The 23,371-nt window shown below is 37.8% G+C and overlaps 3 protein-coding genes across 4 annotated transcripts in view; 2 read left to right on the forward strand and 1 right to left on the reverse strand.

The window, feature by feature from the left end:
• LOC134815910 (sperm-associated antigen 6-like) overlaps window positions 1-23,371 on the forward strand; it is a 99,644-nt gene that overhangs the window by 51,186 nt on the left and 25,087 nt on the right. The window lies entirely within an intron of this gene.
• Window positions 800-21,791, reverse strand: LOC134814899 (centrosomal protein of 290 kDa-like). Of its 2 annotated transcripts, XR_010160200.1 has the most exons (32): window positions 21,601-21,791; window positions 21,307-21,458; window positions 20,874-20,979; window positions 20,654-20,765; window positions 20,402-20,540; window positions 19,879-20,273; window positions 19,372-19,638; window positions 18,998-19,163; window positions 18,747-18,888; window positions 18,543-18,639; window positions 18,116-18,445; window positions 17,725-17,985; window positions 17,402-17,524; window positions 16,968-17,279; window positions 16,592-16,772; window positions 15,761-15,911; window positions 15,283-15,444; window positions 14,914-15,097; window positions 14,715-14,803; window positions 14,342-14,569; window positions 11,085-11,227; window positions 10,688-10,932; window positions 10,376-10,581; window positions 10,068-10,244; window positions 8,504-8,679; window positions 4,950-5,382; window positions 4,571-4,846; window positions 4,217-4,423; window positions 3,805-3,999; window positions 3,478-3,634; window positions 2,613-2,755; window positions 2,138-2,206 (listed from the first exon to the last, which is right to left on the reverse strand). XR_010160200.1 is itself a non-coding variant. In XM_063823234.1 (21 exons), exons 3-21 carry the CDS (start codon window positions 15,815-15,817, stop codon window positions 1,200-1,202), a joined length of 3,768 nt encoding a protein of 1,255 aa, XP_063679304.1. In that variant the 5' UTR covers window positions 15,818-15,911; window positions 16,592-16,772; window positions 16,968-17,258; the 3' UTR covers window positions 800-1,199. The 2 variants fall into 2 exon arrangements, 1 of the variants encoding a protein (XP_063679304.1); XM_063823234.1 differs by lacking the exons at window positions 17,402-17,524; window positions 17,725-17,985; window positions 18,116-18,445; ... (8 more) ...; window positions 21,307-21,458; window positions 21,601-21,791 and adding exons at window positions 800-1,490; window positions 1,645-1,788 and having other exon boundaries at window positions 1,952-2,206; window positions 16,968-17,258.
• Window positions 12,017-14,020, forward strand: LOC134814900 (uncharacterized). Its single transcript, XM_063823235.1, has 2 exons — window positions 12,017-12,157; window positions 13,470-14,020. Exons 1-2 carry the CDS (start codon window positions 12,113-12,115, stop codon window positions 13,944-13,946), a joined length of 522 nt encoding a protein of 173 aa, XP_063679305.1. The 5' UTR covers window positions 12,017-12,112; the 3' UTR covers window positions 13,947-14,020.

Genomic DNA, 23,371 nt, shown 5'->3' on the forward strand with positions numbered 1-23,371 from the left:
ATACAAAGTCCACTCAGTCGTTCAGGTAACTAGAGAAGCTTCAAAACACCCAATGACTCAAAGTTTCAAGAAATACTAAAATTGTCCAGAAATTCATGGTTGAAAACCTTCTGAAACCCCATTTAATCTTAATTGATCAATGAATAAATTAATCAATTAATCAATTATAACGCACTAACATTAGGTTGAGTGCCACATATGCCAGTGTATGACCAGTGGTAAATTCCACTGTTCGCATGAGCGATGTTAGGTAATTTGGTGTGTCATTTTCAAGTGTTGTTGTCTTGTTATAGCCGCATGGATTGCTTTTTGGGATGGTGTGTGATGAATTTGGTTTTACTCTTTGGTGCTTTTTCTTTTTTGATGTTATTAATCAAAAGTAACAGGTGTATCTTCAGATGCATAAATAATAAAGCGCGTGCACATCTTTACTTTTTACTACACCGTAAAGTTTACAAACATATGTCGCTATTTCAAAATTTTCTCATTTAGGTAGCAGCAAATAGGTTGTGTCAATGCCGGAGCAACGGGAAATTCAAGTGTAGCGATGTCGGAGAGTGAACCAGGCTCCTTACTTCTGAAAGAAAACCAATACCATTCTCTAAAAACATATGAGATCAGCTGACTCTCCCAATGAACGTTACCTGATTTGGCATTTGACTAAATTATTGTTTTAATCTTACAATTTTAGCTTATCTCGGTTTGCAGTGAATTATTTATACTGTATCTTATTCTTTATATTTTTATCTGATCTATATTTGTACTATTTATTCTGTGATAACAACGAAAAGAAATAATTGATAAGATCTGAAAATAATGATTAGATGTAATATTTACAGCACACCTGATAGATACAAAATATACAAAAAAGGCAAGTGTCTGACTCATGCACATGAATCACCTAAACTTCTCAATAAACTTCCTTCGTGGATAAAATAAAATACTGATAAATGGTGTATGTCGTTAATGTCAAGAAAATTATAAAAAGAAGGTCGCATCATATGTCTTAAATTCTTAAAACACTGCTCAGGTTCAAGGGAGTCACAACTAACATATTTAATATTTATAGTTCTCCTTCTGTGAACAAATACCAAATATCTCGTTACCAAAATAACCACCCTCAAAAATAAATACAATTACAAAAATCAATAACCTACTTATCCAATGCATAGTACATCATTAATTATATTACATAATTATCACTCCACAGTCCCCTGAAAGTCAATGATGATTTCTTCGTCGGGGTGCCTCAGTTTTAAGTCGCTCAACTGTTTCTTGTAGAGGACTATTTTTCTAACCATCACCTCGTTGTCCGATTTTATCTCCTCCAACTTTTCAAAGAAGACTGGGTCCAGCCCAGGGGCTGTGCTCTTCGTTAGATTTTGCAGCTGCTCCGTCAGTTTCTCGTTCTGTCTTTTCAGCCTCACCGCCTCTTTGGCGATTTCTTTTGCACCATTAGGCATCTTACATTCGTGCAGCAACCTTATTTCCTGAAGTAAAATATGGTTAATGGTTATATCGATCTGCAAAATTTAAGTGAATTATATGACATTCCAACTAGCAAAATCAAGTTGTTTGCCAAACAAAAACTCAAACAACAAATTACAGCTAAGAGTAAAACTCTCCAAAAAAATGGCATCTTACTTCTTCAAGATCTCCTTCTCTCTCAGCCACCCCTGTCAGTCGTCTTCTGATCTCAGAAAGGAGTGTGTTCTTCCGTCTATTGTCCTCCTCCAGTTTAGCCAGATTCTCTCGGAGTTGTGTTACAACTGCTTGCTCTTCAGACAGCTGAAATAATGTGATTAATATTTAGATTACAGGCTTTCAAATTTAGTAAGATCGTGATTAAGATTCACGATGATGCAATTCCGCAACTGTAATTTATGATGATGGATTTTTTATTTCATGGTGAAGTTTAAGTAGGGACAGCTAAATTTGCTGACTGTCTAACCTTATGTTCAAGATGAACCGTATCATCACTGTGTTTCTTTTCCAACGCTGCATCTCTAATCTGACCCTCAATCTGCTTGTTCAAATCTCTCAGGGAATCCCTCAATTCACGAACTTCTTTTTTAAGAACCAACTTCTCGTCAGTACACGAGTCTAGTTCGTCTTGTATAGCTTTTACTTTTTCTTTGGACTGTTTGAGATTTTTAACTAATTCCTCCAATTCGTCGTTAGGTTTCGCTTGAAGTTCAGATTGGTTCTGAAACAGGTTTAGTTAAGTCTTCAGTTGCAAATGAAGGGACCAAAGTGGGACCCTACACCGGAAAAAAATTCAGGTGGCGGACCAAATCCCTTACGGCGTAACCGTAACCGTAACCTTACGGCGTAACCGTAACCGTAACCGTAACCGTAACCGTAACCGTAACCGTAACCGTAACCGTAACCGTAACCGTAACCGTAACCGTAACCGTAACCGTAACCGTAACCGTAACCGTAACCGTAACCGTAACCGTAACCGTAACCGTAACCGTAACCGTAACCGTAACCGTAACCGTAACCGTAACCGTAACCGTAACCGTAACCGTAACCGTAACCGTAACCGTAACCCTACTGTAAGTTATTTAGCGGTGGGTATTTGATCATTGGGGAATGTTGCACACACAAACCTGTTTATGCAACAAATCCATCTGACTTTTAATCTGAGCATTCTCTTTCTGTAATTTCTCGATAACTCGCTTCATTGCGTTTATTACACGTTCCAACTCAACGACAGACTTCCCCGCTACTGGTCGCGCAGGTGCACTTCGGCCTGAGAAAGTCTAGAGTTAAACCACTCGGAAGTTGGAAAAGTTTGGCTTTTTATAGCATTTACTTTCGTAAATTGATGGAGTTTATGTTCATTCAATTTTGTAAAATGGACTGTCAATTAAGCCTTAAGAGGGCATAAATTTCGGTTTCAGAATGTCATACGAATACTTATGTCTGACAAGTCAGGATAAATAGATCTATTTCTGGTGACAGGCTAATCTGTCAAATATTCTCCCGACATCGGTTTTATATTAACATTAAACAGTTGTTTGACGGTTAAATCCAGACTAATATTATAATATCCCACAACTTGATAAAGTTACAACCTTAATGAACAAAGCAACATATAATATTGACCATATTATAAATACAGTCAAATAGCATCAAGTAATATGAGTTTCTTAATTAAAGCTACGAATCAACTAATTCTATTGCCTTGACAAAATATTGGAAATTCGATGGGAAACTTTCAATCGGATCCTGAAATCCAAAAAATGTGAAACAACGATTGTGGTATTATAAGTTACTTGTTGTTGTGCGCATTGACCACATATAAAATAGCATATCAATAAGTTAACTATTAACTAAGTGTATTCACGAAAACCTCTCCGGATCTCCAAGTGTTTGATCGCTGCTGTAAGCTAAACAATAGACTAAACGGACAAGTTTGCATCAACAGTGATCTAGTTAAATAACTGACTCATTGGGTGGTTAATGAATTACCAGTTGAGGCAGGTTTCAGAACGTCAGTGTAAGCCTGGAGTTCGTTAACACGAGTTCTAAGTCTGGGCAGCTCCAGATGGGCGTGCTCAGCCTTCAGCTTAGCTGACAGGAGATCGTGCTCTAGTTCTATTATTTTCTTCTCTTGCTCAGTCCTTAGCTGCAAAATCATATGTATAATCAGATGATAAGTTTGAAATAACAAGGCTTCCTCTCAAGGAAGCGTACTGCGTATGAATTTTATATTAAAAGCAACTCAACCCAAATAGGTTTTATATGATAAACATCTCAATGTATATGTTCTGATTTATTCAAAAGAAGCAGACTCACCTCTTGAAGTGGGATTAGTTTAGAATCACTGTCTCCGACAGACTCCTGAATTTGTCTTTCCAGACCTGATATAGTGTGTCTCAACACTACTATCGTGCTATCTCGCTCCTCCATCGGGTTTTTCATGTCACGTGTCATGTCGTGTTTAATTGTCGCGTTTTCCTCTTCCAAATCAAAAATTCTTCTTTTCAGTTCCTAACGTGAGAAGGTTAATATCACCACAGAACTTCAATCATTATATTATGTACATAAAGTTTTGAAATAGGGACAATTAAGGTTTGAAATAGGCACAAGTTTTGAAATAGGCACAATTAAGGTGCTTGAAGTTTGATTACGACCGGAGAAAGCATCCTAGAGAAAACGTTACAAAATGGAAAAATCATATTCTCCCATTTTTGTCCCATGTTCAAACCTGAGTATAAATTTGCGTGTCTGTATATCCTTTGGGATCCTTATTGTTAGCTTTTGAGTATAACTTAAGAGAATTCTTTAGTTTGTTATTAAGAAGCAACTTTTCCCTGTCTAGTCTTTCTATCGTCTCTCTCATTCCAGTGTTTTGCTTTGACAATGTTTCTATTTCTTTGTCTTTCTTTTCCAGCGTTTTCTTCTGATTCTCGATCTGAAATCACACGAGATCATTTACAATTTACATGATCCGAAAAAAACAGGTTTTGTAAGGGAAGAGGTGAACAAGATTTCTAGTCCGTCATTTTAAGGCCACATTTTGCACCTTAAACTATCAAAGTCACTGTTAATATCATCTAACCTTTTTATTCCATTTCTTGTTGTCAAGCCAAGCATCGATCACCGCACTCGGAGGTTTGGAAGAGTCTTTCTTAGCCGCTTCCAGTTCTCTCTCCAATTCCTTTATTCTAGTCTGTGTATCTTTGGGTTGTAATAACGCTGGTGGCCTGGTGTCTTGACTTGATTTCATTTTGTTAAACTTCTCTCGCTGTATTGTCAGCTGCTTCTTTAAAGTCTCTATCTCCGCTGTTTGCTTCGGGTTCTGTTTTGTAGCAAGCTGCGTTGCAAGCATCGTCTTCTGGAAATTAATATTTTCAATAAACAATAAACTGTTAACAAATTGATCATAATAATAAGAACACTCAAGAGTCACAGGAATTTTAGAATTCAACTCAACGTACCTCTTTCAAGATTTCATCCCGATCCTTCTGAAGTTTAGCAACCTTTGATCTCAAATTTTCAACATCCCGTTCTTTCTTCACTGCGTCTCCTTCATTTGCCCCGGCAGGGACCACATTTTCCCTCATTCTCTCCTCAATCAAACTGGTCATCTCCTGTCGCAATAGGACCAACGCTTCTTTCAACTTGGCAATTTCTGCGTCTTTTTCTGCGAGTTTAGATGTTTCTGATTTACCTCTTGGAGACTTTGCCTTTCTCAGGTTTTTATTTGCATCTGCAAGATCTTTGTTGTCACCGAGAAGAGTAGCATTTTGCTTGTTTAATTCGGCAATCTCGTTGTTTTGCTTTTTGAACTTTCTGTCGGCTTCAGCTTTAATTTTCTCCTTCTCCTTTTCATACGTCTGCTGTACGGCTAATCTTTCTGTTTTTAGGTCACTGAAGTTAAATTATGTGAGTTAACTGTTAAGATAAACAAGTAAGAGAAGTAGCATCTTTAGTAATCAGAATTTAATTAGTATTAGGGTTACCAAGCCGGTATTAGGGCCTGTCTGTTACTACTATGTGGTTTTTGAGATGTTTATTTACATTAACATATAAATACTAAAATTATAGTTAATATTAAACTCAATACACATATACAGTATGAAATGGAACGAGATATGAGAATGCGCACATAAGATTGTGATGGAATTGGGGAAAGAGAGGGAGGGGTGTGAACTGTGAAGTGCAGTTTTTATAATGGCTTCACCTGCGAGGAAAACAAAATCGCTCTAAACCAATCACAAATTATAGTGAAAGTACCTCAAAAGGAAAGACGTCGGGAGAGAGATGGTGAATAGTTTGATTTTATATATCTAGATCTAAGTTTAATCTTCAAACACGTTGAATTTTCGCAATAATTTCGGGTTAAATATGTTCTCGTCAAAGGATCGACTGGGACCTCTTTTTGGCCGGGACCGGGACTGAACTATTATGCTCATGATCCGTGGAGCGATTTATAATTCAAAAGATTTAATTTGCCATAGAATATAACAGGGGGGGGCCAAAGTCAATTCCCATACGTTGGCCTTTATAGCTCAGTCACTGAGTGCCCAATTGAAATAATTATTTCTGGTATGACTTACTACTACCACTGGTTCGAGGAATTGGTCAAATCGAAAAATATTTGTGTTCATTTTTTTCAAATGAAGGTTCATTCTCGCAATTATTTGATAGTTTGGATAGTCAGATCGAGCCAAATTTTATTGAATTGTGTTTGGCCATTTAAATTACGTTTGACCTGAAAAAAATGAGAGTTCTAGCTTCTCAGATGACCGAGATATGAAGCATAACGAGGTTATTCATAACGTGTGATAAGGTGATTGGGCTGGCACTATGGGAATCGTGCAGAGAGCCCCCAATTACGGTGTCGTAGCATGAAATCACATGATTACCCAATCAATTTTTCTAACGAGATAAACAAATTGCTTGATAACTTCGTCATTTTGAATCCGTTTGGCGCCATCTTTTCGGCTGCACGACGGCCAGGCCCCCTCATATTAGGGGTCCCACGGAGATCAGATCATGTCACCAATTAGTGACGTATAATTAGTGATGTGATCCATCAGTAGAATTTAACTGACCTAGAAATGGGCCAGATACAGGGTAGAATTCACAAGTCAACTCTGTAGTCTGTATATCATAGCTTTATATTATAGTACTTTTGTTGATTAGAAAGAACAGATATCGTGGAGTTGGGTATGGCAAGTCCTTCGCCTCGTAGCGGGTATCTTACCAACACTCAACCTGTCTTAACTTTACCGCTCTCGGTATAATTTATAAGAACGATGGCTCACTGATGGATATTGTCAACAGTAATTATAATGACAAATTGATTAAGGTTCGGTCTTGGATAAACCGATGGAACAAGAGGGATTTGACGCGCATGGGTAAATGCACAGTCATTAAAACTCTTCTCTTTTCCCTAACATATCTTGTTTATCCTCTCCCTCGACCGGATGCTTCCTTTATCAGAATTTTTGACACGATTATTTTCCATTTTCTTTGGGGCTGCAGACGCGATAAAGTAAAACGTGAGATTATTACCCGAAATAAAGAACATGGAGGCCTGGGAATTTTCAGATCAAATTCCGGATTTAATTACTTATTGCAATATGTTACAATGAATTTTGTAGCATGTTCGCAAACACGAGTATAAGCAATACAATGTTGATTGGGTGTGGCCCCCTTAAAACCGAATTTTTTAATTTTGGCGACGGAATCCTCGAACAGTATCGTACAGCATGCCATCTGCAAAGCAAAAACTCTCAAATATAAAACATGGCTGTGGTATAAGACCCAACATATGGGTACTGACTTTTGCCCCCCCCCCCCCCCCCCCCCCCTGTATATTGCGCTATTGCGCCTTTTAATTGAACATTCTCATGTACAGTAAAACATCTCTGTACCGGGCTTCGCGGTACAGTCTATAGTCTATTGTTCTTAAAGTTGACAATTGTTGGTATTTCAGGAATTTTTCATATCATTGTTTGTCCATTAGTTGACGTGAAGTACGTTTTCAGCACCTATTTTTGAGTAAGAATGCTGTCCCTAAATTCTTTAAGTCTTCTCCGATCTGAAGTAATTCAGCAAGGGCAAGAGGAAACAATAGCGGTTGCCAGTAAATCTACAGTTTGTTAATGTTCATGGTCCACGGTATGACGGTATATCGATTGAGCTTCTCGAACGAAGGGAGATCACAAAGCCATTAAATTTGTAACAAGTTTTGTTTGGGAGACTCTGCTTCACTGAATTTCTTGAGCGGAGGATTCCATAATTTCAAATTCGATCAACTGAAATCCATTGATCTGATCATCGATTACTCGTCACTAATAAAGCAGTGACCTATAATCTGTTTAGTAGCAAGATTAGAGGGGTTCTTGAAATGTTCGGTCATATGACCAAATACTTGAAGCACAAGCTGGAACCCCAGGAACCGCAATCCTTGGATTCCCCTGTTACGAGTGATCGTGCAACAGCCAAAAACGTTGTGGGGATAATAAGATGAGGCTACAGTCGGAATTCGGATACAGACGATATAAATATAATTCTTAAATACAATTTGAGAACAATGAACTATCTTGAAATCTTGAACTACAATCTCCAGTCCGACACCGGGATTCCAAATATAGGCTGATTTTGACCGGGACTAATACGGAATTACGTTAGTCTTAACAGTAATGGTGCCTTAGGATGACAGAGACTGAGTAGGTGGACCGAATAACTAATAGGGTTTGGAATGGGGCTAGGGAATGATTAGGATTACGGTTAAGTTTACAGTATCCTTCAAGTTCTCACCCAGCTAGGAAAATTCTACGAGAAAAAAGGTGGTAAGATTAAATATGATAGATTTGAGAAAAAAATGGCCAGAAGAAGATAGATTGAGTGTGGAGATTCAAGGAGACTTATTCATATTGAGGAAGGGAATGAGCGGTACAATGAATAAAGGATGTAACCAGTTAGTGGGAAATATCAATATATGAAACTGGTTGGTATCTCTGGATGTGGTTTCACAAACCTTATCTCTTGTCTGAGCTTGAAGATACTATCCCTCAACATAGCATTGGCCTTGTCTTGTTCCAAGATAAGTTCCTCAAGTTCTGCGCGCCTGTGTGGTGTTGGCATCGCCCCAACATCTTGTAGTGATTGTAGTTCTGTTGACAGATGCTGATACTTGGATAACCATTCTTGTTCCTGGATATTAACTTACTTTAATCAAAATAATAAGAAAAAGAACCTCCTTTACTTTATTTTATAGCAAAATTATCAAACCAATATTGAAGATGTTCAAATTTTACACACATCATTTTCAGTGAAGTTTTTACATAACATGTAAGGGGATAGGCGCCCGCGCGTTACATGACAATCTTTGTCAGCGCACGCGTTCGTTGTGAATTCGAACAATAAAAACACGCTTGCCAGAATCTTGTCAAAATGCTATCTGCATAACACAAATAGTTTGAAAATGACTTGTAGTCTGGTCATTTATGCACATCACATGCAGGATAAGTAAAAATACTGCATATTTTAGGGCACATGTTGCTTCATAAGTCGTGTATAATTTTGGTCATATTTTGAGCCGGTTATTTTGAGCCGACCCAAATGTCTCTACCATGCCCGAAGCTGAGATTACTATATAGAAATGTACACAAATGGGCTTGGCCAAAAGGTTGATTTTCCAAGTCTGAATTTTTATGCTCGGAATTTGTTTGGTTCTATAGTAAGACCTTGGAGAGGCCCCAAAAAATGTTCAGCCCTCTTCTATGAAATGCAGGTGAACATCTCATTTCGTGAGTTTGAATTGTTTGATCATGTAAATTGTACAGCATACTGGAAGTTCTCTCATAATATCTATCGTCTTTCATAAATATATCAAATATATGGGGCAAGGAATTCATAAAATAATTATGCTGTATTTTATTTATTCATTTATTTACTCAACTTAATCTTGTTACTAATTCGAGTAGACACGGGTTTGTTATAAGATCAAGCGGTTCTATTAATATTCATCTTCTTAAACACTGGATTCGATTCATAAAACAACGATTTCTGAGATTTCCACGGGTTCAAGATTAGCCGGAGTTGTTTAATTTTTGTGACACGTATTAGTACGTATTTCGTTTTCCTGGAAAAACTTGTATGCTTAAGAATTTTTGACAATATGTTTTTCATCTTGGTTTTCATCGTTTTCCTAGCTTTTCCCCTGTTTATTCAGAGGGTAGTAAAAGGGGGGGGCCGGGGGGGGGGGGGTTCACACTCTTAGATTCAGACAAACGATGGGGGAATACATACAACTGTTTGGTTTCTAATCGGGTCATTTATGCACAATGCACATTGCACATTGATCTGCATTTCGTTGTAGAGGGCCTCCCCAAATCTTCAAGGTCTTTTGAACCAACACAAATTCCGAGCCCAAAAATTAAGACTGGGAAAATTATCCTTTTGATTATATTACGCCCATCCGTGTTATATTCATGTATAGTATAACACATATTTATCTCAGCTTCTGAACATAGTAAACACTTTTGGGTAAACTATTCAGCTCCTAGATTTGTACAACAATAATTACGAAAGAGACTTACTTTAAAACTGTGTTCCTTTGAAAGTTTATTCAATTCACGCTCATGCTTTTCACGAGCTAACTTCGTTTCGGATCGCAAATCTCTCAGCATTTCTTGGTACTTCTTTATAGCGACATCTTTTTGCTCGATTCTGTCGTTTAAAACACTAATAGCTTGTTGAGCTGACGCCTGGGACTTCTGAAATTGTTGGCAAAATTACGGAAACTAAGAATTTTTAGACTTTCGAGTCATCGAGTGCCGAATCGTTCTAAATGTAGGAAATTCGAAAAACATAAAAGCCATCCTTATAGCAAGAAAATTTCTCTAACCTTGAAAGCTGAATAATCCTCTGGATTTGAGCCGTTTTTCATAGCAAGCTGTTCCTCAATCTTATCAATATCTTTGTTTAACTTCGATATCTTGCTGTGAGAATTACTTAAAGAGCCCTTCAGAAGATCTACTTCCTCTTTCTGCGATTTTATCTTCTCTTCTTTCTTAGCCAATTGCTTGTTCAAATATTCAATTTCGAGGCTAACTGAAAAATAAATTAAATTTAACCTATTATGTATAACAATTTAAATGCCAACTAAATTGAAAAACTAATGATCAAGATTCAGATTAAAACATAAAATAAATCTAACCTAATTTTGACGGCTTGGTCTCTTCTTTAGCCCCCAATTTATCCTTACACCTAGAACACAAAACATAGTTATCTCGCTGTTTCTCCTGTTTAGCAGTGCTAGAAACAGTAACAGTCGTTTGCTGAACGGTGGAAATGCTGGTGTCCAGAGCACGCTGCTCTGTCAATAGTTCGTAAACTCCAGCATTTTCGTCCTCTAACTCCCGAATCGTTTGTTCGTAATCTTTAACTAGTTTCTCTAGATATCTGGAATGATAAACTTTGTAGTTTAAAAATTGGTTTTATGATGCTCACTAAGATTCTAGATAACATTAGAAAACAGTATGGACCTTTTCCAATTTAACTTAGTATAATCAGAAACGCAATTATAACTAAGATAAATGATCAGAATCACTAACGTAAGCTGCTGTTTTAGCTGAGTAACTTCACGTTTCAATCTCATCTCGGAGAGCCTAACTTTGCTCACACTTGTAAGAGATTTACTTCCAGATGACTTCAGATGTTCCAGCTCAACTTCTCGCTCTCCTTTCTCTTTCTCGGCCTAAGAATTCTAAGTTTTAAGATTGATAATTAATTTAACTTAATTAGTAGGAGTCCCTCCTATTTTACCTCTTGTTAATAAATTAACTAAGGCGCATAAAAAATTTTCAACCCCATTTTAAAATAAGATAATTTCACACCATTAGAGTAAACATTGTTATATTTTAGTAATACTTGTGTAAAGTTGTAGTAGTCACATTGTAGAAGGAAATCGTAGTTCAAAGACAAACAAAGTCTTTTGACATTGCAGTGTAAACGATGTAGTTACTGTTTATTTATTTCTCAGTTATTTTAATTGAATTCGCAGATTTTAGTGCTGAATATCTAGCTTCGTTTTAAGGACTTGATAATAATATTATCTTGGAGCGTTGCGATTTCCAATGACAATCAACCGGCAAAGGTATAATTACATTCTCTCCCAGAGGCGCAAGCGAAGATTTTGGTATATCTTAGCTGATGCCCCATGTCAAATAGAAATATATATTTCCGACCTGTATGCAGCCCTTTTGTAGACAATGAGAGTACAGCTCATACTCCGACCCTGAAATTCGGACCCCAAAATCTTGCTGTGAGTCTACTTTACATTCAGCGGTGCAGCCACATTGTTCCAAACTTCTGCTAGACAGATGCGTAACAACATAGTTCGGTACCTTCCAGTTTTTTTTAATCAATACACTTACTTTGTTAACTTTGTAACTTAGAAACTGCTTTCCCAGTGCACCTATAAACACATTGGATTGCTACGGCCGATTATCCCCTAAAAGTGCAGTGATCCAAGAAAAGGGAGAGAGAGAGTAAGCAACAACAGTTCTATCGTTGAGAGCATTTGTAGCTCCTCCCTCAGGTCACTTAACGGCTAAACACAGCTTTCTGCCAACTTCAACTCATGTCATTTTCTAGTTTACCCCCGACACCTTTACCTCGTAGCAAGGTTAGTAGTTTCATTAAAACGCTTCTTCATCAGTTTATTTAATAGCGAATCATATCGGACAGAAAATCGTCATACGTTATGACTCAATCTTCAATGATTGAAAGTTTATTATTGGCTTGACGAGGGTCAGAAGGACAAAATAACTGATTAATTGCAGTCTTATCACGTGACAAGATACTGGCCTGCTACTGGCTGGTCAGTCCTCACCCTACCACGTTCTCTAATATAATGATTAGCTTCCTCGCTTGAGAATGAGTCACTGACTTGACTTGTGGTTAACCCATGATTTGCGTCGATAAACTGTGAATAAAGAGTTCTTAATTTGACCATATTTGACGTTTATATTTGGGGAGATTAAAGTGGTTGCTTCAGTGGCTCTAAATCGTTGGATTTAGTGCGGAGGGTTTTGCATGCTACATTATAAGCGAGTAAAGCCACACAGATACCAGGTCCATGTAATACTCGTACACACTTTATCAGTTCCCTGTTTATCGTTGATTATGATATATAATGGTAGTAAATTTGTAACAGTGCTCTGTTTGTCTGAGTGGTAGTATTGTAACAGTACTCTATTTGTCTGAGTGGTAGTATTGTAACAGTGCTCTGTTTGTCTGAGTGGTAGTATTGTGACAGTGCTCTGTTTGTCTGAGTGGTAGTATTGTAACAGTGCTCTGTTTGTCTGAGTGGTAGTATTGTAACAGTGCTCTGTTTGTCTGAGTGGTAGTATTGTAACAGTGCTCTGTTTGTCTGAGTGGTAGTATTGTAACAGTGCTCTGTTTGTCTGAGTGGTAGTATTGTAACAGTGCTCTGTTTGTCTGAGTGGTAGTATTGTAACAGTGCTCTGTTTGTCTGAGTGGTAGTATTGTAACAGTGCTCTGTTTGTCTGAGTGGTAGTATTGTAACAGTGCTCTGTTTGTCTGAGTGGTAGTATTGTAACAGTGCTCTGTTTGTCTGAGTGGTAGTATTGTAACAGTGCTCTGTTTGTCTGAGTGGTAGTATTGTAACAGTGCTCTGTTTGTCTGAGTGGTAGTATTGTAACAGTGCTCTGTTTGTCTGAGTGGTAGTATTGTAACAGTGCTCTGTTTGTCTGAGTGGTAGTATTGTAACAGTGCTCTGTTTGTCTGAGTGGTAGTATTGTAACAGTGCTCTGTTTGTCTGAGTGGTAGTATTGTAACAGTGCTCTGTTTGTCTGAGTGGTAGTATTGTAACAGTGCTCTGTTTGTCTGAGTGGTAGTATTGTAACAGTGCTCTGTTTGTCTGAGTGGTAGTATTGTAACAGTGCTCTGTTTGTCTGATTTGTACCATGTTTCAGGATCAGCAGCGCCGCTACCAAACTCCTCGACTTAACTCGTACCGCCTCACACCACCCCCAACACCTACCATCCTGCCGCCTACTCAGCAACCAGACGTCTTCCTCGCCAGACAGATTCCTAAAACACCTTACAATAAATTGGTTTACAACATTACCAACCCTTATCACAGCAACCCCTTCTGGGGATTAGCACAGAAAGAGATGGATCAGCAGTGCACCGCCTCCCTTAGCAAGGTGCAGCGTATCAGAACCTCTAAGGACGGCTCTGTGATTGCGATATCGTGCGACGGCAGCATGGCTTTCTCGTACCTGTCACGCGTGTCGCACAAGTCGTACTGGATGCGAGAACTGCGTCTCAAGTCGGAGTCTCAACTCAGACATTGCATTCAGAGAATCAAACAGCAGATTGGAGCTATAATCTGTTATCTCATCTTCGCTGGACTTCTCAGACTCTACACTCAAACTCACTTATCTTAGACGTTGTTAATTCAGAGTAATTGCTTTTATTTTTGCTGAGCTGAACTATTTGTAAAGTACAAAATATGTGTCTTCATTTGTTTGAAAAACACAGTTAAATTCAGAACGCTAATACGTATCAGGTGTTTTTCATGATGATTATCAATAATTGATTATTCAACTTGTCATTATGGGATTGTAGTTGTTGCGCTGGTTTTTCTGACCGATTTGTTTTCTGTCTTCGTGATTATATTCGTTACAATACTTTGTCACTATTAAAGCGTTTTAATTTTCTTATCTTGGTACTAAGAACATCCATTGTAAATAAGTAAAGTTGTTGAAAATTTAACGATGAAAATGTATTATGGAAACTTAAGAATCTGATATAAATTTACCAAAAATGTGGCAATAAAAACCTGCACAAGTTTTGAGCTGAGATCCTGTTTCTCGAGAATAAGAGCCCTTACTGCCTCCCCTAGTCTCTGTTGTCTCTGCAGCGGCACTGCACCCGAGTACTGCCCCCGGAGATAGCAGATCGTGCGCGAGAGAAGTTGCACGTGCGACACAACCTTCTTGTGCTGTAAATCTTGCAGTTTAAGCTGATCTGCCAGCTTTGTCTCCAGCACTAACAACTTGCTTTGATTCTGGAGAAGTAGGTGATAGAAATCATAATTAAAACTTCTTCGAAGCCTATTACAGTGCCATCTCTTTTTACATCAATTAGTAGTTTTATACTATTTTTTCAATCGTTGCGAAACACTTCAAATTAAAGAAATAAAAGATATAAACCTGAGACAGTTTCAGTTTGAATTCCTCCGCCAGTTTATTGGACTCAATGTCTCGATTCTGTACCTCAACCAACCTCTGAGTTAACAATCCTGAAAAATTACGATAGATAACTTGTGAGTTAAAGACAAATTAATTCATTTTAACAAGAAACCGTTTAAAACAGATTAAAGCAGCAAAATATAATCCAGCATTAACTAACCTATCGTCAGTTTATCATTTGTTTGCTTCTCCATTTCCCCCAAAGCTAACTTATACTGTTCAATTTCCTTCTGTTTCTGATCTTTTCTTGCGAGAAGTGTCCGAGTTTGATCCGCACTGATGTCAGCAGACGTCTGTACTCGTTTTACCTCCGCTTGTAAAGCCACTACTTGCTTCTCTAGAATCTGGTGACGTTGGTTATTAGCCTCACCACAATACTTAGAGCACTTCACCCATAACATTCAGAGGGTTATTTAAGTACTGTAAGGTATACTTTAGCCCGGCGAGGCACATAACTCCCTCTACAACTCCATGTTTGGGTCGAAACTGTTTGACTGTAAAAGAGGTAATAATATAAGTTATAACTGACCTGTGTCCTAGAATCTTTGCCTCCGTATTTAGTGACAGCCTCAAGGTCCTGAGACAGACTTTTTTCCCGCTCTTGCAGAGAATTGTTACGCTGAACTAGATCTGTGAACTTCTCCTCGACTGTACTGTTTCTCTCTTCTAACTCATGTGTAACAGATAATAACTGAAATACCTCAATTTTATTGCTGATTCGTGATTGATTATTTTAAAAATAAGTAAAAATAGGTTTACCTTGATTAGCAAGCGACCGAAATTTCGGTTTGGTTCGATTTCGGCTGCTTGAGACCGGTTTGGGTTCGGCCTTTTAAAAAAATTTTAATTCATCCACAAGTTCGGTGGAATATTCTTGGTTCGGTCGTTTCCTAATCTTGATAGCGATAAAAACGTGTGTTTCTTGGCCCTTGGGAATTGGCCCAAGAAATTGTACTAATCAAAGAAAATTCTAGTAGCTGCTTTTTTGGGTCTTTGATCCTACACACCTTAGAATGTTTGTTAATGGCGTGGTTAGCTTTCTGTTTCTCATTTATAAGCTGCATTTCCAGGTTGTAGATCTTATCCTCAAAGTTAGCCGTCTCCCCATCTCTAGTAGGCTCGTTTACTGCAGCTAATCTTTCCTCAAACCTCTCACAACTGAAAAGCACCATTCATCATGCTTTTAAGTTTTATTATCAAGATATAATGTACTATAATCTATAGTTTACATTAAATGGCTTCAGCAAGGGTGTTAAATCAGTATATCAAGTTACGCAATCGTCATAAAAGATATGTAATTTATTATCTTGCGTCCAGTAGTAGTCCCCGACAAAACGTGACATTTTGGATGAAATGCTTTCAGAACTTAATCTTATCAACGTGACAGAATGCGGGTGATAGCAATGTAATGATCAGCAATGATCAGAGATATGTTAATAAAACATTCGCCGAGTAATTACTCGGCGAGTAATAGTTGATTCAACTCGGGAAAGCACATGTACCATCATTTGTACTGTTCGTGACCATGAAAATACAATATTAGGCTTGACCAAATACGTCACTGTGCCTGGTATAATATCCTAAAGTATTGGCAATTTAAGCGAGCCCATATATAATACGTTGTAGAAGTTGTGATGGAATTTGTGGTAAAGAGAGCGTTATTTTAGTGATTTATTTAGTAGCGATTTAGCGTTATTTTAGTGACTCAAAAATCATTCTCATTTAGTAATGAGCATGATTTTTGAGTTAAAATTGTGACTTATAATTATTGCACCTAATTAATTATAATTATTGCACCTAGAATCTTAATTAATTTCAGGAAACTTTGGTTCACAAACCGTTGGGTTTGAACGGCAAGTTTCTTCCGAGCATCCTCCAATTCAGTCTGTGTCTTCGTCAGTTCTTCCCGTAGCTCGTGTACTTTTTGTGTCGATTGCTGGACAAGAGATTCCTCCTCAAGAAGTTTTCTGTACTTGTTTGTAATGTTGGTGTACGAGTCGAAAATCTTTCTACATCTTTCTGAAGGAATGTGGGAATTTGTTTTACGATCTGAGTTTTAGAGTCTCAAAACTGATTTACAACAAAATACGGTGAATTTCGAAAGTATTTATCAGAATTTATCACTGTTAAACCAATCCTCCAACTGAAACTAAAATACTGCAGAGTAGTACAGTGTAGTAGTGTAGTATTGTAGTAGTACAATGTAGTAATGACCTGGGGTACACAGTTGATGAGCTGATCTCGGAGTTGCTGGATGTGATAGGACGCTGAATCCTTGAACTGTTCTAACCAAGCTAATCTCTGTCTTGTCTCCTTCACTCTATAATCATCCAGGATCTTTAATCGTTTTATTTCTCGCTCATTTGCTTCTTCACGTTCGTAGAGAGATTTCAGTTCCCGGCGCATCGTGCGCTCGTGAACTTTCAGGAGAACCATTTTGCGAGATGCCTCAGAAGTAGACTTTTTCTGCTCATTCCCACTTTGTTGCAGAACTTTTTGCAACCTTTCCAATTCTTCTTTGTAAGCCTGAAATATAATAACATCAAATTATCTGGGGTGTTTAAAGTTTATGACGACGATAAGACAACGAACCAATTGTCAATCGAGACAAAATTGCACCGTCTAGATTGACAAGGCATGTATCAAACCTGGAGATCAGACCCAGAATTGATGTTTTGTTCAGCTGTGGCATTGCTTTTCAGATCTGTTTTGAGCTTGTAGTGATCCTCGTACAACATTCCCTGTTGTGCTGTGAGTCGAGACAGTTGGTCCTGGGAGAAATGAATTTTAGGAATCAGAACATTCTTATTATAGTTTGAACTCTCATAGACAGCAGCAACTTATGAATAAGATGTGTTAATACCTGAGGTCAAGAAACCGTTGACCAAAACAGAGAGAGAGAGAATAAGATGTGTTATGATACAACTTCAGTTCTGCTGTTCACAAAGAACGTATTAACCCGTATTAATACCTGAGTATGAAGTAGCTGTCTCTCCATCTCCTTACACAATTCTTCTTTTTCCTCCACTTCTTGAAGCGCTATTATCAGCTGATGCGCCAGGGGCTGCGAGCTTTGGATTACTGGACCTGGGAAAACTTGAGCACTGCTTGGAGCGAATCTGGCGAGATCTGCCACGGCACCGGCTCGCTCGCGTTCACATCGCCGCATTTCTTCCTTAGTTCGAGCTAGTTCCGTACGTAGTTCCAAATTTCTTCCATTCAATTGTGCCACCTAAATATTTTGCTGTTTAAAAGCCTTTACAATCATTGATCAATTGATAGAGATATTAGTCTTATACAAATGTTGGATTATAACTGAAAAGGAAGTGAAATCTGGTGGATCCAGCACAACTGTACCCCACCTGAGCCTTCAGATGCTGAGTAAGATCAGGATAAGATTGATTAAGTCTGTCCTCCAGCAGTGTCAACAATCTGTATATTTCCGGCTGATCCTCCAACTTTCCACCGCCTTTCCCTCTGAGTGCTTCTTTTAGTGCTGCTTCAAACCTTTCCCTCTCCTTCTCCACTTTGGTATGTTTTGCAGTTATCTCAGCGTTTTTCTGGGTCAGATTATCGACGGTTTTATTAAGATTGCTATTCTGCATCTTCAGTTCTTTGACTTCTATCTTGAGTTCGACAGCCGTGTTTCTTTCTTCACTCTTTAGTTCTTGGAACTTGGCGATCATTTGTTCCTAAAAATACGACAGTAAGATTGATCATATCTTTTTGCTTGAAATCTTGCAATATATGGAAATTCATGGATTGTACGGTATTGGTAAGTTTCCTTGCCTGAATCATTGAAGATTCGTTAGCAGAAAGTCCTGCTTCAGCGGCCGCTTCCTCTATTGCTTCCAAATCTTCTGTCTTCAAACCCAACTCGACAGCTCTGTGATACAATTATCTTGAGTTGTGTCAAACACTAGATTCTAATTTTAGAGCATAGAGATTTTGTGTATAATGATAACTATCAGAAACCTCCCTGCTTATCATTACCTAACACCACGATGCATAGCTTGTTTTCGGAAGACCTTCTTCATCTCAATTCGTTCTCGCTCCAAACGTTCCACTTCAGCTGACAGCAGTCTGTTGATAGCACGCAACTGTTCCTGCTCTGCAGCCTTCGTAAACTTCAGCTCTGAGAACAGAAAAATGTTTTTATTACCATAACTCATAAGCTTCTGGTAATTTCAATAATTTGAGTGATGGCAAATTTTAACAGTGATGAAATGTGTTTTGAAACAAACCTGACAAATCGATATTTTCACTGGGATCCAGACCGAGCCTGCGTCTCATTTCTTCGTTTTCATCCAGAGCTTGACAAAGGTTCATTTCCAGCTTGTTCATTTGTTTTGTTGTTTCAGTTATTTCTCCGTCTCGTATTCCCATCTGTTTTTTTAGATCCTTGATTTCCTGAAATTACCACCATTGTCACTACTTACTTGTACTTGTTCGAAATATGAACATATCATTATGTACTAATTTATTGTTTCGAAATTACAATTCTGATCAATTTACTCTGAAAACTGTAAACTGTACATCCTAGTGTTGATAATGCACAAGTATTCTGTATCATGATAGGCTGTTTCATATCGAATAACACAAGCAATAATAAACAAACCTGCACTGCCTCCCTCAGTCCGTAAGTTCCGTTCTCGTACTGTCCTATCCTGGTTAGAGCCTCTGCTAGCTGCTTATCTCTCTCAGCTGAGTCTGCTTCAAGCTTCCTCAGCCGCTCTCGCTCTGCTTTTGCTGAATTCTTGTAATCGTGGAGCAGTTTCTCTAGGTGATTTGTCTCCTGGACCACCTCGGTAGCTTGCAGCTCTTCTGCAAACTCCCCCATCAGCTGCATTTGTTTGTATCCTTCATCCAGCTCTTTCTTTAACTCCTTAACAACATATTTTAGGTAAAAATGTCGAGAGGATAAGATGAGATTCAGTGTGAGATATAATAACATTGAAAACATGATCTACAGTAATGATCTGATCAAATTCTACTGATGAACTCTGACGAAACAAAGATCAGCATCATATTTTTACTGACACAAAATGAGAATAATAGCCTGGCTTGCGAAATGATGCCATTAATAATCAATCAGAACTCAGAATGTTGTTAATCCTAATCTTACCTCGATCTGTTTGTCTTTATCAGCGACAGCTTGAGCAAGCTCGGCCATAACTTTCTTATCACCATCCAGCTTGGTTGCATCCAGCTGCTGGGCCATAATGTGGTTTCTCTTCCGCTCGTCCACAAGCTTTTCTTCCGTTTCAGACAACAATTTTTTCCATTTGTCCACTTCAGAGTTGACATGAGTCATGACATTGTTATCAAGAGACCCCTGTTCCATCAGCAGTTCTTGTAGATCCTGTACCTGGAGTTTAAGACCATTATTCTCTTCTTCGAGCCTTGCGTTTGCTTTGTCTGTTTCGTTTATCACTGTCTTCATTGAAGCATACTCGTCGGTGAGCTTCACTAACTCGGCAGTTGCTGTGCTCAACTTCTGGGTCACCTCCTCCACTTCATCTGAAACGATAAAACAATTAGATTTTATTGATCGAGCTCAATTTTCAGCTTTTAGTATACTTGAAAAGGATTTTAACCATTCTTTTACTCGACTAACAAGAACAATAGAATACAATCTACGATCTAACCTTTCATGAATTCATTAGCCTCAGTAAGTTCGTGGATCTCGCTCATGAACCGAGTCTGTTCTTGACTCTGGAGCCGCTTCATCATCCTTCCCTCGTCACCATCACGTTTTATCATCAGAGCTTCTCTTTGAGCTTCCATCTGAGATAATTTGTCATTGAAATCAAGTGATATTCAGACTGGCTAACAAGAATATATAATATATAAATCAGCAGAAAAGTTTAAAGAAACACAGGTGCGAAATCGTTAAAAACCTGGTTTCTGAGATCAAGAATGTCTTTCTTTAGTTGATCATTATCGCTCTCAAGACGACGGTTCACCGCTTTACATTCCATGTAATCGTTTGTGATCTTCTCAACATTTTCCCTGAATGATATGATCTTAATTAATTAAGAAGTGGGAGGGTAGTTCATTTACGACTTTCATTTTTCATGAAGATAGAATGAAGAAGATTATGGCAATGCCAATTCATACCGTGACGATCCAAATTCTTTGCCCAAATCCTTAACTTCTTTTTTAAGTCTTTCATTTTCAGCCTCCATTGTCCTGAGCTCGTCTCGCAGATAGCGGGCATCTCGACCTAGAAATAATATTAAAATAGTTATTGTTCTGAATTGAACGGAACACAAATGGATAGAAAACTAACAATTTAATTAATAAATGTTGGTTACGATCAGGATATCATGGAACTAATAAAATGTGCGCCTAAGACTTATTCAATGTACAATGGTCAGGCTTTTGATTTGGGAAGATTACAAATCACGATCCACTGCCAAGTAAAAATAAACAGATTGTATAACTTATCTAACTCACCACTGTTGGATCAGTAAGCAATACCATAACATTCACTAATAACACAAATCATGTTGGTCAGATAATTTAAAGAGTAGATGAAAGATTTAGTTACCTGTTCCTCCATTCTGTAAATCACTGATCATTGCTTCTTTAGCCTTGAGCTCACTCTCGAGCTTCACAATCTTGGCTTCAGCATTATTTACTAGTTCTGTACCGTAACTCTCTACTTCTATTAAATCATTCGATTTCTGCTGAATCACCACCCTAAAGGTTCAAAATATTGATTTCTAAATATTACATGAACAAGTTTTAGCAAGCAACTTACCCTGACGAGAGAAAAACTTTCCAAGAAAGAAAAAAAACATGATCAAGTAAAAATAAAAACAATAACTGAAGTTTATAATACCCAGCAACATGGAGAAGGTGTTTGACTTTCGCTGAGTCAGCAAGATCTCCCTCATTGACATCACCCAACAAAATGTCACATATTTCCTGATGAAACTGATCATCCTCATCTGCTGCCTGGAGTTGGGCGTCTGTAAGACTGTTAACAAACTCCCAGTCTATTCCCATGGCATAGCCTTTCTGCTACATACTGTCATGGTACATGGTTAGATATTTATTGAATAGGTATCAGAAGTGTTTCCTGTAAGAACTTAACTACAGGTTGGGAAGTTATGCAAGTTTGTTTCGAATCCATACAAAGTTTTTATTTAGGAGTTGGCTCTAACTAAATAGATATGATATTACTTAGCTGCTAAAGATTCCGATAGATTATGATTTAAAACCTTCATGTGCAGAATATAAATGTTTTCACCTTATAATTATATAATATTTTAGTTTTAAAACTTGTTTATTAGTTATAACAGTAATAAGTCAATAGCAAGTTTAAATTTAAATATCAAATTTTGTTTTCAAACGGAAAATTGCCATAAACTAAATTGAAATTTCGTCCAGGATGATATACGAAATTGGTATCAAAATAAAAAGCATTAATATTAAAAGTGCTAAACATTAAACATGCTTATGAGCCGTTTCAAACATCAGAAGCTTTTTAACATAAGCATCACTTTCTGAAACCTCCTCTGATTTTCCAAGAGCTGATGCAATGTGTACAGCTAGCAAATGTTTGCAGAATGCATGAGACTTTTTCAATATGACACTGTTCTCAAAACTCAAGCAGTTACAGTAAAGTTCGTCCTTGAGACATGTGTAGACATTACTGTTGGAGCCAGTAACTTGGAAAACTGAACGCCCAGAGGGTGATGAGACTCTCGTGATACCTTTATTGTCTATAATCGCTAATGCAGATACACTTAAATCACCACAGATGTTGATAATGACCTTCAAGCTTAAGTCCGACAATTCCTTAGATTTCCAAATATTCTGAAATACTTCCTCCAAAGCAACTATAGCTTGGTGTTGAGTCATTGATTTGCACAGGGTTAGACCATCTAAAAGGAAAAATAGGGATTTATCCTAGATGCTAATACAACAAATTTAAAATACCAGTTTAAGATTGAAAATTAAAATGCAATAGGATACGTTGTTTTGTCATTGTTTTGTCACATGTACCAGATCTGCAGATTTTCCGTTGGCTGTACCTAAAAAGAGAATATTCAAAAAAGTTTCTAAACTTTAATCATTTTAATCCAAATTTTAAACATTTTAATCCAAGTTTTAAACTAATTACAACACTACAAATCTATTACATTTATTGAGTTCAGGGATGGCTAACAATGGCGGGCAAACGGGGCACATCGATAGTGACCCAGCCAGTACAGAAACTAACGAGAGAAAGGAGATATGCTTCTATTGTCAGAAGTATGATGAACCACTTGCGAGAAAGAAGATTGTTTGGCTAGGTTGTTCAACATGTGAGAATTGGTGGCATAGTAGTTGTGCCGGTTTGGCTGGTCTAACCGTTACAGATGTCAAGAAGCTGACAGTGTGGAACTGCCACTTTTGTTTCGTTTTGCCTGAGAAACTCAAATTTGAAAAACTTACTGATGACGTTGCTAAAGAACTGACAAGTGTTATACAGACTGCTGTCAGCGCCAGTGTGGAACAATCTATCCAGAAGGTTCTTGTAAATGATGTTGTTTCAGAAGCCAATAAGAAGATACACAAGAGTTGGGCTGAGATAGCCAGTGGGCAGCAGAAGAAATTGATAGCTG

Source organism: Bolinopsis microptera, chromosome 5 (genome assembly GCF_026151205.1).
Source record: "Bolinopsis microptera isolate Bmic1 chromosome 5, MBARI_Bmic_1.0, whole genome shotgun sequence".
NCBI classification, from domain to species: domain Eukaryota; kingdom Metazoa; phylum Ctenophora; class Tentaculata; order Lobata; family Bolinopsidae; genus Bolinopsis; species Bolinopsis microptera.